The following is a 15,197-nucleotide window of genomic DNA, read 5'->3' as shown; positions in this document are numbered from 1 at the left end:
AGCGAAGCTACTTTGTTTGGTCTTCCAAAAGAGGACACAACTAGAAATCAGTGGTTAAGTTGTATTTACAACACTGTTCCAGAACAGTTCAAACCAAATATTCAGATGTGTGCAATGCATTTTACGAGGATGAGGACCGTTTCCTAGGAGAGTAGCCTACAATGCCGGTGTTCTGGTGAATTCAGTTCCCGTTTCCCCTTCGGCGCGCATGCTGACCCTATACAGTCTATGATGCTGGCAAATAATGCTGACTCACAGCCTGTAAGAACCGTTTTCATATTTAAAGGATTTGCCACTGACGATTCAAATGCGAGTTTTGAGCAGTGTAGAGTAGCGCTTGTTGTTTGTCATTTCTCCGATCACAAATGCACACTATTTTATGTTTAGGCAGGGCGATGCAACGCAACGCGTAAAAAGACAGTATAAGTCATTATAATCAGTAATTATGTCCCCACTGGATGCAACAAATGCCTCCTTTATAATGGGTTTTATTGGTTTTGTCTAGTCTTGCCGGACACGGCATCACAGTATGGTAAGAGGTATAACATTTCCATCACAGGCTTGAGGAATTCGGCCAATCAAAACGCACTAGATAGCTGGCTAATCAGAGCACACCTCGCTTTTCAGACCAATGAGCTTACTAAAAGTCGACTGTTTCAGAAAGGCGGGGCATAGAGGAGAAACGATAATTTACAGTATGGGGAAAATAATGTGTTTTTTTAACCTTAAACCGCATAAACACATTTCATTACACCAAAGACACTAAATAATGTTCTTTTTTAGCAACGTCATATGACCCCTTTAATGTGTTTTTGAGAAATTATTTTTTTGAGTGCACAATTCTTGATGTTGTAGCAGCCCAGGCAAACTTATTTTTCTTACTAACATAAATAATAACCTACATTTTTAAAAGTGACTGCGCTATTTCTACCTTTTGACTTTGACAAATATTTTGTTCCATCATTTGTTATTATTATTATTATAGTTTCTGGCAAGTATTTGTTTTTAAAACAATTTTGCTAATCTCTGTTGTGTGTCCTCTCTCGGTCTGTTTTTGTTTGGGTGGCCATTAAGCATTGCATTTGGGGTCATATTGAGTGTAAAGGTTAAGGGGCAAGACATCAGAACAAAGATTATGGAGATTGTTGAGCGCAATGCAGACACTTTTCTTCGCTCATGCTCTGCGTTTAGCATAAAATGGGGAAAAACAAACAAACATGAAAAGTGCAAAAGTCAAAGGCATGGTTAGACTCTCACATGGACGTATCTCTAAAACAAGAGCTGTATTTATGTATTTCGAGCGGATATTCAGTGTTAAGACTGCCACATTTCTGGAAAAAAACATGGTGACCCCCGATTCAACTCTGAGCTTTCTGCGTCGTTCTCCACAGCTCAGTTTACACAGGGGACCTCGTAACAATGCTAAGAACCTACACCTTTCATCACTAACTTAATTGCTTTGAGAAGACACTTATCTTACAAAAAGAGCTGACAAAAATGCATTTTGGAATAAAAAGGCAAAATAACAATGCCTTCAGTACTTCACAGAACAACGTGGTCCCATCTTATAATGCTAATTTATTATTGTTCATATATTGAGGATTTTTGTCAGTTATGAAAGATGTATATTATAACGTGGCTGGTCATAATTCAGTAAGATATAATAAGAAATGTTGTACAAGAAAAGCACCATGATTATGGATATTAGAATAGTTAAACAAATGGGCAAGCCAAAAGATTTGCTCAAATATAAAAAGTGGTGCGTTGTAAAAACTTTATTTAAATCCTCAAAGTCAAACAGGGCAAACAGTCCAATCCAAACAGATGACTTGTTACTAGTTTTTAACTTCTTCTTTGACAGAAACAATCAGCTGTTCTCATAATAATTAAATGTCTTGTGGAGTAATTAACATGGTGGAACTTGTATGCGTTCACGGGTCAGTGTCAGGTTCAGTATAAACACAAGCAAAGTGTAGTTCTTCACTGCCCATGTAGCTGAGGAGTTGTTTCTGGGTCGGTTGCTCGAAAGCAGATCTTAAGTGCTGTGTAAGTGCTAGGCTACTTTAAAATTAAAGTATGTTCCCCGAAAGTTTCGTTACGTACCACGTAAATACGTAGATTAATGAGAACTTAAAACCACTCGTCGGACAGTAGCATGCAGCTACAATAAAAAACACTGACACAATATAAAAAATGTGCATTACTGCGCAACTGCGAACACTTCAAAAGTCAATATGAACCAATAATAAAAGCATAAACAATTGTAACTGTATTCAGAAAAAAACTACGGACGACAAATTACAATATTAGATAATGATTGTATATGGAGACTATATTTCTTAAACAGTGAATTTGCGACCACACCTATGTTTAACAATAAATTAATGTATTTCTGTTAAGCGCTTGGCGCGTTTCTGCAGACAGGTGTTGATCTTCTTGCTCTTCCTCCTCTTCTTCTTACACGGGCAGGTTCAAAAGCCTCAGCACAACAGTTTTTGTGCAGCGTGGCACTCACTACTTGTATTGCAGGGCAAACAATCACCTTTTTGATTTATGGACGCATACAAAGAAATGTACACCTCGGTTCATGGGGCCGTGGCCGTAATTGTAGCCCTGCACTGTGTCCTTCTATTATTTTTATGACTAACAGGTATAATGTTATAGGTTAACCATTGCCAGATCGCATCTGGTATAATGCTCGCATTAATTGAATTATATAATAATTATAATTACTGAACTATTTATTGAATTCTTATATTTATATACGTATAATATAATCTTAGCTATATGTTATATGTATTTATATATATATAGCATTATATAAATACATATATGGCTTACATAAAATAATAATCACTCTAAATGATTATAAATATGAAATAAATAATCTATATATTGGCATTTTTTTTATAATAAATTCAATATTTTTTTCTTACAGAAAATGAACAATAGGACAAATTCTTTAACAAACTGTAGACATTTTCACTTTTGTAAGGTCATATTGTAAGGTTGTAATTTAAAAGTTGTATTTACATTTGATTTTATAACAAACGACCCATGTGCTGGTTTTGGAAACGGTACTCCGCCATCATTAAATAATGTACGACATAAGCGAAGACGATCTTTAGAGGGTGATTTGTAACTGTATTGGAAAACAGGGCCTAGTGCAACTTTTAGAGGAGAAAGGTATTGGAGAAAGCCTACTGTATATGCAACTATAGGTTCATTTCTTAAATAGCATCGTCAAATATTGTGGGAAAATATAGGCTAATATAACTAATACTGTTTAATAACTTCAAATAATTAGAAAAGTTAGGATATTTTGAATTATTTGTACTTGTCACCTAAATAGACCATCTTATTTATCAGCAAAATAAAATAATATTATAAGCACTGCAGCACATAGAACTAAAGTAATGTGCCTGAAGATATAATTTTCATCAAATACCAAAACGATTAACCTAAAAGTTTAAATTAAATAAAGTTTTAAAGTAACCTTTTTTGATATTAGTCACATAGTGTCTTCTACGAGTAGCCTAATATGTTCCAAGGAGCCAACACTCCACAAAAAAGGTTCATTGAAGTAAAAAAAGAATATTTAATACGACTAAATCAACCTAAATTCGGTTACACCCATAATCGTTATTTAAAAAAATATATATTTATGCATGTAAAAATGAAACTTGTATGAAAGTTTATTGGCTGGCAAGCAGCCACACAACACCTGCGATGACTTCATGCATGTATCTCTGTCTCCTAAACAATACAGTTTGTTTAGTTTATGAATGCAAATATTAGTTTAGTACAATATAAGTGAAACATGATTTATTTGCTAGCTTTTTTATGTTTTTTCGTAACAGAAAAGCTGCGTTACATCTGCCGTGGAATGTCAAAAATCTATCAATGTCAGTCATTCAGCATTATAGCAGCGCTCCCCTGTGAGAAAAGGATTCTCAAAAATGTCACTGCTTGTTCGTTTCACAAAAACAAGTTTTCATGTGTTTTTAAAAGCTGTCATACTTGTTTGACTGACACAAAACCTGCAATTAAATATTTAATAGTCAGAACAAAAATCTGTTTGTACACAAGGATACATATATTTCGGCCACTTTTGTTAGATATTTTGTTTTATAACAATATGCCTATTTGGTCTTAGGTTTTCAATTTTTTTCCATTTAGATGACGGTAGAAACATTGATTAGAGACTGACCAGCACTACACTAACAGCTCGAAAATGGATGCCCCCTAAGGAAAAAGTTACAAGGTCGCACGCTACAGAAGAGCCTTGTCCCAGAGTTCACCGATCTCGTAAGTCATACGGTGCAAAGCAACAAAGGAGAAACACATTCAGATGTCCTTTTTCTATTGCCACATCAATATAACCAAAAACCCACAATGAAAGCAAGAGCACCGGTGGAACCCCAGGAAGCCTGTGAGGGTGCACACAGAAGGTACACGTTGAGAGAGCCAGTGGGGTCAAGGGGTGGGAGAGGTCGGCCGACCCGGCTGAAACGAAACTAATGGGACAGAAAATGTGTCCCCAAATTGAACTCGACTTTTCTTAGTTGCCACAAACTTCAATAAAGTACCTTTTCAGCTTCGCGACATAGAGGCGACAGCATCTCGAAAGAGACTGCCGGGATGCTACGATTTAGGCGTGCACATTCATTTCTCTCTGCTGTTCAGTCACATAATGGTCCCTGAATGCAGTTCTGCACCTACTCTTTTCAAGTGCCTTTCCAAACTCATGGCCAGGCTGAGACGATGGCCAGTGCCTTTCTTCTCATTTAGGGTTGAAAAAACTATCCGCTGAAACATATTTTGCAGTGACGCTTTTGTGCACTATTAAGTGCCTGTACAACTTAATACATTCGAAGTACAATTGACTATTGCTGCCGGACTTGATTGATGGTCTAAAATGACTCACTCCTTTGTGCTTCTCAGCCCCCCACTTAGCAAGCCGTTGTGTAATCTTCATTCAAGTCAGGTCGATTTACAATTAATCAAACACATTCCTTATTTTCTGTACATGTTTTTCTTTTCTCGAGAACTGATATCAATAGAGACGCTAAGTGTTTTAATATTTAAATTTTAATATATTCTTGTGCATTTAGAAAAATACAAAAACGTCCCAATGAAATTTGAACTAATTTGCATATAGGAGCGTTCTGTGCAGCATTGTAAACTAGCAAGGCCACAGCGTGCAGATTTTGGTCCTGTGTGTCTAGCTCCTAGTCTCTGCTTTGGCTATGATGTTGCTTCGAACACGTTCTAGCGCCACTTTTTAAAAATGACAGTATGGCACACAAAGAGGAGTGGCCTGAATCAGAACTTTCAAAAACCGAGGTACTAGGGTCATATTTCAGCACATGCAGATTGCTTCTTAAAAAAAAAAAGAGGTATATATATGGATACATGGATACGATTTCACAGCCTTTCTCTCTTTACACACTTATCCCATAACACGTATTTTTGCAATCGTGTTTAGTAACGGTTATTTTGTAATAAATATTGTCATAGGCTACTATATTTCAAACGAATATATCAAGATAAATTAGCATTAATTTAAATACCAACGTTTAATTTAAACTAATCAAAACTAAGAACATTTAATAAATATTTCATTGAGTCATTGAGACCGATTTTCATGTTCTGAATATCTTCCTTTTTTTTACTGTTTAGTTTATCCAAATAAAACGAATTGATTGAATTTGTTTCTCAACTTGACAACGCTTGAAATCAATAGTGAAAAAATAGAAGCAGTGCAGGACATTTCTGAATACTGGAATTGATTTTTAGAGACATTTCAGCCATGTTGAAAACAGTAATGAATAACAAGCCATGCTGTGGAGTGAAAAGTGATAAGGTCCCTACTAAAAAGGCCCGAATTATGTGCCACGTTAAAAGAATACGTGAGAAAGTGATGGGTACACAGCCCATGCTAACCCATACTCAACCTGACCGCTCAAATATGAGAGACTGCGTTGTAAATATTAGAGATATATATGGAAGAAATAAAATGGCTAATGAATTTTCTGCAAGAAAGAATGCTGCAACCCCACTCGACACCACGTAGATTTTTAAATGCACCGATTTTACACACTGGTTTTACTTTTGGGCCTATATTTGCATATTCAACTGACTAATGCAAGTTCCCCGACTAATACATCCCCTGTTAAAAATTACAGAGGAAACTTTTCGCTATTTATGTGCGGAAATTTAGTCTACATTGCATATTGATAAAAGTCACTCAAGTCTAGGTAAAACTAATAGACACTTACGTTTTATTGACCAATATAATTAGCACAAATACACTAAACTGGTTTTATTGCATCTCACAACAATCTGCTGTTAATAGCCTAAACACAACGCCATTACAACAAAAACTAAATGATAATTTAAAGTCTTAACCTTTCCATACGACAGATAACCCACAGCATGATTTACATTTAAAGAAAACAAAGACGTTTTAAAATATTTTTTTTTCTATCGATACCCACGATAGAGATTTTCATTTACAGTACAAAAAAAACAAAAACAAAAAAAACCTACCAGCTCTCTCAAGTGAGAAATAAATAGATTCGTTGTGCACTTCACCTTGGCAGCTGGGCAAAGAAAGGCCCACGCATTTGAGTAAAATTTCCATAACCTGCATCGCCCAAATCATTTCTCTTAAAAAAACTATATTGATTCAGTTTTAGATAAATTAAACCCTGTTTCGCGTAAAAAATAATCCATAGGTATTCGCAATAATCCATGCTATATAACATGCATTTTATATAACTGTGGACTTAAAGGAACCCCCTTTACGCACAAGATACCTACGAAAACAAAATATATTATATTTTATAAATAATCAGTCATTTGATCTTCCCTTCTCTCCTCGAAATAGTTCTCTTATAACCTTGTAATATCCTCGCCACGCTCGGTTCCGGAGAGGTCCTCGGAGGCTGACATGGTGTTAGTGGTGGAAGCTGCCGCCACAGCGCCAGCCGCTGAGCTTGTGTTGGACCCGGAGGAAATGCCCGTGGAGGAAGAGGATCTGACTTTGGTGTTTGGAAGTCTATGGTCTTTTTTCCACTTCATCCTGCGGTTCTGAAACCAAATTTTGATTTGCCTCTCCGAGAGGACCAAGGAATGAGCAATCTCGATACGTCTTCGCCGTGTTAAGTACCGATTATAGTGGAATTCCTTCTCCAATTCTAAGACTTGCTGGCGAGTGTAAGCAGTTCTAGACCGCTTGGGTTCCGCTCCATTGTAATTAGGGTTCACTGGAAAGAGGAGAAGCAAAGGGAAAGGAAGAAAGAACAGAACAGAATAGAAAAGAAAAGAAGCAGCGAGGGAAGGATAGGGTAAAACAAGCGTGTCTTTCATTGAGAAATGGTGGCGACAGAGGAAATGAGGGTGGGCTAAAATATCTAAAAGTTAGCTTTCTATAATAAGGCTAAAATCACATTGGACTCAGCACTGAATTATTAATGCAACATTATAAAGCTTAGTTTTTCTCTGGTCCCAGATCTCTCTCACTCTCTCGCACACTCATAACAAGAGAAGCCACATGGTGATACGACTGCCCAGAGTATACCTCGGCTATAAAATTTATGGTGGGTGTAATTACCAATGCCTAGTCGTAAATCCGCCTCAATTGTGCCATTTCAAAGGCTTCTATCCTATCGTAGCAGAGGCTGGCCAGGGGATGAGTGTAAAAAGGAGTGAGGCAGACGGAGAGAGAGAGTTAGGATGAGGGGCGAGCTTTATAGTGCTTAAGAGAAATACACTCAAGTTGCCTACCGGTGCTGACGTGAATTTTCTTCATCCAGGGGTACACTACGGGTTGTTTGGCAGAAGCTGAGCTGTTGGGATGCTCCGGAGTGGCTTGATTGCAGGCGGACGATGCAGCCGGAGGGGTGGCAGGAGACAGGGTTAACGGTGGGGGCTCACATGAGGCAGATTGCCCTTTTCCGAGCAGGTGCCCCGCGTGAGGCAGTCCATGTCCTCTTTGAGTATCAGGCTCAGGGATGCTTGCACAGTTATACGGACGCTCCTGGTAGCTTGCCCGCGGAGGGTATAACTCCTGGTGGTGATGCTGGTAGCCACTGTCCCTTGCACGGCTGTAATATTCGGGGCTATGCTCGGGAATGTAGCTATTTTGCGAATATTCCTCGCAAGGAGGAAATTTCGGATCGATGTAGTTAGAGTCCATCAAATACGAGCTCATGATCATTAATTTCTGGAGTGGAAAATAATTTTTCTAGCTTTGTCGTTTTTCTGCTCCATAAAGCCCTCCTACTAGCGAGCAACCCTGTAAAGTTACTTTTACCACGTGATACGATGGCCCAATGGCATGGGGCGATGTAGTCCCCGGATAAGGAACCACAGCTTTCGCAAATATACCTTCAATTTTCCGCCATTGTCCGCGAAGTCTTTGAGTCTCTCTATCCCTCTCTCTCTCTCTCCCCCCTTTCTCGCTCTCTCACACACTCATGCACAATGGCCAAATCTTCTTGGATCATGCCACAGCACCTAGGGATGTTTCTCAGATAACGTGTGCATGTTACCTAAAAGATTTTCGCTAATTACACTGTTTAAAAAATATTATTAAAATTACATTAAAAAAATAATCCATCACATTTAAACTTCAGTAAAGGATCAAATACAATACTACTAAAACTACGGCTATAATTACACTACACTATCCAGAGCAATTTTACCATGCTTTTTATTACAGCACGTTACTTAAAATGCAGGCAAATAAATATTTTAGTATTAACATATTTTCACTTATCTCTAACCTAACTATGTCAGTGCAAAGCAAATTTCCTGGATAATTGGCAATAGCCTTATATACAGTTAATATTAGAACCAAGTAACGCTACGTTAGAAATTATATGTATACAGTTTACTAAGATTCGACGGCTTCAGCCAAAATGTGGAGGTTAAGAGCAGATTTGGTGTTTAATTAAGCTATAAAGGCTTTAAATCAACCGTATACATGCGACGGCATACATCATATTTCCGCTTTTACGTCTTGTACAAGTTTGGCTAAGAATGTTTATGTCTTCATGCAGTAGCAGTTCATTCGAACTCCTCTACTTATGATAGTAAGCACACAAGACGTTCATGCAAAGTCACGTGCCTCTGATCGAGAGGAATACAGACCCAACTTGGATTTCGTGGCTTTTACGTCGCCCATGTATTCCTGTAGAGACGTATTTGCGATTTTCATGTTCTGGACACAAATTCGGTTCTACAGGGTACATATAGACGACTTCTGACATGCCTTTCTTCGACTGGAAGTTTTGAAAAAGAATTCAACGTACAAAATAAGTCAGGTTAGACTATGAACCTCTTCACCATCTTGAATAGGGTTAAAGCATTTTCTGGGGAGAGGTTTCTGTTTGGCATCTACAATATTTGGTCAGAATTAATATCTAGGGTCAGAACTGGTGCAATAGTATTTTTTTTAGTAATATTTGTTTGTCATTACTTAAAAAAAATTAATTGCATTTTATTTTTTTCTTTATTTAATTTTCTTTAATTATTTTAAAGAATTTGGCAACAAGACTCAACAATTAGGAGTGAGACCAACAACTAAATTTTTTAAAGACCGATTTGGAAATGCTTTTATTTATTTAGAATCATATTTATTTATTTTTTGTTTGTTTGTTTGGACACTTAATTTATTAGCCTTTTCACTTGAATGTACTCGTACACGACAAACTCATTGTTCCATTCAACAAAAATTAATTAATTTCATTACCAAAATATTTATTCGTTGAGGTAAAATGTTTTTTTACGATTTCTGCTTTTTTCATAATTTCCATATCACATTTCAACACTCCAATAGGTTGAGTAAATGAAATTGAGAGCATAAAATAAACAGTGACTGGGTATGAGAGGGAAAAACGATAAATAATTTTGCTATCAAATTCTATTAAATCTCGAAAACATAGGAGCACCCACTTGAATATTCCGTCTCAAACTTGTTGTGCACAATGCGGACACGTGACAGCACTGATGAAAAATAAGTTTCTTTTGTTCCTTGGGGTTTATTGTGCACGCTATTACCATATGACCGCCTGGTAACCTGCAAGACCGTGCCCTGCATTTCTCTCTCCAGTTTAGCTATCTAAACAGGAATAGATAAGAAACAAATAAGGAAACAAAGCAAGCAAAGAAAAAAGAAATAAAAACTTTTTAGAAACAATATAGGCAACAGAGCCCACATTTTCAAATCCAGTTTTCAACCCACCAGAGAAAAATAAGAAATTAGTTTTAAGTTTTCCCTAAATACATCGAAACCAAACAGACAGGACATAACTCTTTAACAAATGAAATGCTCGGAAACAGCCGTTTTGCCTTATATGAAATCTTCGAGACCCTACATATGTGATGGGATTTTTTTTGTCCACCCCCACCGGCTTGAAAACGCCACCATCCACCCACTCGGCACTGCTCTAGTGTTGCGGGCGCATTTTAATATTAGTTAGACAGCCTGACCCGCATTTCACCCCTCGTGTTCGACTCGTTCCAGTAGTTCACTGCCAAGGAGTTATTGATGAGCGAAAAGCGATGAATTCCCTCTGCACATAAATGGCCTCAGATCCTGCACCAGCTCAATAACTAGTTATAATGTAGAGACTTCCAAAAAGCTAAAACCGCCGGCGAATTTGCCTGATGATTTATAGGTGATTCCCCCCAGACATAGACAGACAGACAGACAGACAGATAGATAGATAGATAGATAGATAGATAGATAGATAGATAGATAGATAGATAGATAGATAGATAGATAGATAGATAGATAGATAGATAGAATAGGATTCAGCAGAAAATTCTATGTAAAGAAGGTGGGATTTTATATGGAAGAATATGCCAGTTGTCCATAACCAGAATCTAGTGTGTGTACTCTTGAACGAATGACATTTTAGGCCTATATGATATTTAATGTATGCGATTTGCAATAATTTTGAATGATTTCATTTTTGGGCGCATAATTCTTGCCTTATAAATATCAAGTTAATTTTAGTTCACGTGACCTAAGCTGTTCTACAATATAAAAAGGACCAGGCCTCACCTATTATTTATTTATTTATATCCTTTTGCGCTCTTAAGTATTTAAAGTCAGATTTAAGTTTGTTTTATATAATTATATGCGTACTTTTGATTGTGAAATGTTTCTTTGTTAAGAAATCATGAATATGATTATACAGCATTGATTAATTATTTGAGTAATAGGATCAATTTATTTGAGTTTGTTGTCCGTCTGTTCACTGTGAACAAAATACGTTTTTTATTTATTTATTATTTTTTACATGATTTTTTATATGACTTTATATTTGTATAAAAATGATTTTTGTTTATGACTATTTTAACGCTTAATATGCTTAAAACAGAGAGGTGAGTCGGGTTACACATACAATTTTGTATTTACATTTTAATGTATGTAATTGTTAATTTAGTTTTATTGTAATTTATATTGAAATATGGCGTTAGATTACACCTATTTAACACCTATGTATGTAAATAAATAGACCGTGTTTACTTGTAGAAAATTGTTGTTTTTCCCCCAAATGTGTATAAACATTTACTTTTTTGTCTAGCCTACATTAAAAAAATATATAAAGAGAGCTTATTGGCTTAGCACGACAAACAGCTTAAACTACAGCTCCTTTCCACTAAGACATGGGCATATGTGCTGTAGATGTTCGCCGCTATTGGCAGGGAACACTGCCCTCTGTGTTTATACACAGCGAAACAAGATGGGACAAGAATATTATACTAGAACAAGAAAATAACGGAAAGACTTACCAGTGCAACGATGAGGTCCTCCTTGCCCTCACGTTCACAATTTCCTTATGCGCTAAAAAGAAAGAAAGCAATTTAGAAAATAAAAATAAATAACACTTGTCTTCTCAGGCATGTAAGTATATTATTTTTCAACAATATAAAACGTTTGACAGATTTAAAATAATCGAAAAATCCTGTGATGGAATTCATGCACTCCTTCAGTATCCTGGTAAGTATATAAAAATAATAATAATAATAATATATATATGCATGAAATATGTCAGTTGTTCAAAAAACTATCTTGTCTGACAGCTGAATGTTATGTCTGAAAATTATGTTTAATAATTAAATTTTTAATACTGAAAGTTAATACTGAAAATTATGTTTTAATGTTTTTAGTACAACTTCTCTTTGACTCTCATTGAGGGTGAACTGTCCAAAGGCATGATCTTTTAAAGTAGGACAAGGCTATGCATTTAGCACAGGTTATTTTCAGAACTATTTCCTTGATGGATGTAGTTATTTTTGCAACAATGGAGGACCTACAATGAATTCCTACTTGGTCAGGTTAGCTTCGGCTGTTTGAATTGGATATATATATATATATATATATATATATATATATGTAAATATGCATACTGTGAATTCACATACAGTGTTGGGCCACTGTTTGTCATTGAGACCAATGGCAAAGAATATTTAACCCGAATGTTAACCATAATACTAAAGCAAAGAAAATAATATAAGAGTAATGTAATTTTAAAAAGTATGGTGATATTATATACACATAGAGGGAAACATAACTGTTTTATGTATATACTCAATGCTACAATTAAACAAGCTCAAAACTGGAAAAAGGTACACAAAAAGGTACTTCTAAACACTATGGTATAATTTCAGCCAAATGTAAACTGTGTTTATTCATAAGCTCTAATTCCTGCTTTAAAGTAATTTGCTATTACATACCAATGTTTCAATGTAGCAAATGCAGCATGTTGTCATGACCAAAAGTTTCCTTAATAAAACATAATCTTGACATTATTTAAAAAAAATCACAAGTCCAAATACCAACTGCAATTTTTCCCCCCATTCATTCACCTCATCCATCACTGAATGAAGAACAGTTTATCCACAAAGATAACAAAGGTACTGTTTTCTATATTTTTAAAATGCTTGTTCAAACAGGAACTTTCTACAAACAGATCGTGAATTGTTCCAAAATTTAAAGCATTGCATTTTTTAGTTACTCTGCATGCAGTGGCATGATTTTCAACTCTTGTCATTTACTCATTCTTTCTAAAGTTACCAATGTAGTGAATGTAACTGCTGCCATTTTCATTGAATGGTTAGTTAGATAGTAATCTGGTAGATGACAAAATAATATGTTGAACCAAGACTAACCTGCACTGAGACGAAAACAGAGGAATATAAAACTATTGCCCCCTATTGGCAGTTAATGTTTTTGACACAGTATTCAAAGACTTAATGGTCAAATAAAAAGATGCACATAAGGGCTTATTAAAAATAGTGAAGTTAAATGTAATTCTTTATAATAAATGCCACCAACAAATTCATTTGAATTTATTAAGTGTTTCCATCACTCATGTACAACAATTGTTATAAAATAAAGTGTTTATCTTTTTTCATAACAGTGGACATTTACTGAATGTGACGTGACAGTGACGTGACATGTGGCCAAGTATGGTGACCCATACTCGGAATTAGTGCTCTGCATTTACCCATCCAAAGTGCACACACACACCGTGAACACACACCCGGAGCAGTGGGCAGCCATTTATGCTGCGGCGCCCGGGGAGCAGTTGGGGTTCGGTGCCTTGCTCAAGAGCACCTCAGTCGTGGTATTGAAGGTGGGAGAGAGCGCTGTACATTCACTCCCCCCACCTACAATCCCTGCAGGTACGAGACTCGAACCCACAACCTTTGGGTCCGACTCTCTAACCATTAGGCCACGACTTCCCCATGTGTTTTATGTGTTTTAATAGCAAATGTGATGGTTGCAGGTTGTACCACTGTACTCACCACATGACCCATTTATTCTCTGAATGACTAACCATTTTCCAAACCCTCAAAAAATGTTATGTAAAATGCTGTAGTTAACATTATATTGATTAATATTCTAGTCAGTGTACAATAGGGAATATTATCCACCTCGATCAACCTTTGAGTGAGTAACACCTGCACCTACTCTGAGCCAAAAATGGTACCAACAGATATTAGCTATACACTTCTGCTTTGATGTGATAAAAACAGTGGAGTACATTCATATGATGTCCTTGTCAGCATGGTTGTTCTTACAATAACTGAATATAAACACATAAATAAGAACACAACATAATCTGAGAAAAGCATCTATGTAAAATAAATAAATAATAACAATTTAAAAAGTTTACTTTTTTAATTGTAATTGTTTAAATGTTTCTAGATTTATAGACTAGTCAATTTCTGATTTCATAAAGTATGGATATTAAAAATGGAAGATATATAAATGCAAATGTATAAAAATTGATTGTGGAATTGCATGACTATTGAATCAATGCTATTAAATTGCTTTTTTATGTATTTTTTGAAGTGTTGTGTAACATTCTTGCATATATTATAAGCAGCCATACTTGTGTATAATTCACAACAATAATGATTGATTACTGCAATGAATTGGTAAACTTTGATTATTTAATCTATGTTTTTGTTAGAATATCAAATAAGATAGACTTAGACTTACACTTAGGTTACACACAGTTATTCCTGTATAAGCAACTTTATCAACTTTAACTTAATAACAGCTTTAACTTAAAGGGGTCATATGATGCGATTTCAAGTTTTCCTTTCTCTTTGGAGTGTTACAAGCTGATTGTGCATAGATAAGATTCCTGAAGTAGGAAAGACTAAAGTCTCAAAACCAAAGAGATATTCTTTATCAAAGTTAAGACTCTCCCACGCCCCCCTAAAACGGCTCGTTCCAGCAAGCCCCCACATATCTACCTCACTATGTGGAAATATTAGCATAATGCCACCCAAATGTTCACGCAAAGAAAGAAGGCGTGGATTCAGTAACCGCAGTTAGTGTTGAAGCAGCATGTCGGGGAGACGCTGTGTGTTTCTAGGCGAAAGCAAAAGCACTTTATTTGGCCTTCCGAAAGTAGATGCATTTAGGAATCTTTAAGATTACTTACAACAGAACAGCAATGCATTTTATGGACGACCGTTTCGTGAACCTATAGGAGAGGAGGTCATTCTGACTTTGCTATGACAATCTGGCGCTTCTGAATCAGCTACTGTTTTGTTATTAGTTTAAGTATTTGCTATTGACTGTTCAAATGCAGAGTTTTGCGCATTGTGTGTGTGTGTGAGAGAGAGAGAGAGAGAGAGAGAGAGAGAGAGAGAGAGAG

At 36.1% G+C, this 15,197-nt stretch overlaps 2 protein-coding genes across 2 annotated transcripts in view; both read right to left on the bottom strand.

Annotated features, from left to right (window-relative positions):
- The window catches only part of LOC107599451 (homeobox protein Hox-C3a-like), a 24,426-nt gene extending 11,345 nt beyond the window's left edge, over positions 1-13,081 (bottom strand). Inside the window, exons 1-2 of the mRNA XM_016291043.1 lie at positions 13,078-13,081; positions 11,812-11,855 (exon numbers count right to left, since the gene is read on the bottom strand). Of these exons, the coding sequence (XP_016146529.1) occupies positions 11,812-11,855; positions 13,078-13,081 (48 nt within the window). The remainder of the gene's footprint in view (positions 1-11,811; positions 11,856-13,077) is intronic.
- LOC107598886 (homeobox protein Hox-C4a) lies at positions 6,886-8,348 on the bottom strand. Its single transcript, XM_016290330.1, has 2 exons — positions 7,792-8,348; positions 6,886-7,271 (listed from the first exon to the last, which is right to left on the bottom strand). Exons 1-2 carry the CDS (start codon positions 8,222-8,224, stop codon positions 6,898-6,900), a joined length of 807 nt encoding a protein of 268 aa, XP_016145816.1. The 5' UTR covers positions 8,225-8,348; the 3' UTR covers positions 6,886-6,897.
- Positions 13,082-15,197: the final 2,116 nt, after the last annotated feature.

Source organism: Sinocyclocheilus grahami, unplaced genomic scaffold, assembly GCF_001515645.1.
Source record: "Sinocyclocheilus grahami isolate Dianchi unplaced genomic scaffold, SAMN03320097.WGS_v1.1 scaffold13.1, whole genome shotgun sequence".
NCBI classification, from domain to species: domain Eukaryota; kingdom Metazoa; phylum Chordata; class Actinopteri; order Cypriniformes; family Cyprinidae; genus Sinocyclocheilus; species Sinocyclocheilus grahami.
The sequence above is the reverse complement of the archived record's forward strand: the minus strand, read 5'-3'. Positions and strand labels throughout refer to the sequence as shown.

Bases quoted from the DNA above. Each gene is read 5' to 3' on its own strand.
- LOC107598886 (XM_016290330.1), bottom strand. From the start codon at position 8,224: ATGATCATGAGCTCGTATTTGATGGACTCTAACTACATCGATCCGAAA. The intron at 7,272-7,791 runs GTAGGCAACTTG...TCCTCTTTCCAG, and splicing joins GAAAATTCACGTCAGCACCG to TGAACCCTAATTACAATGGA.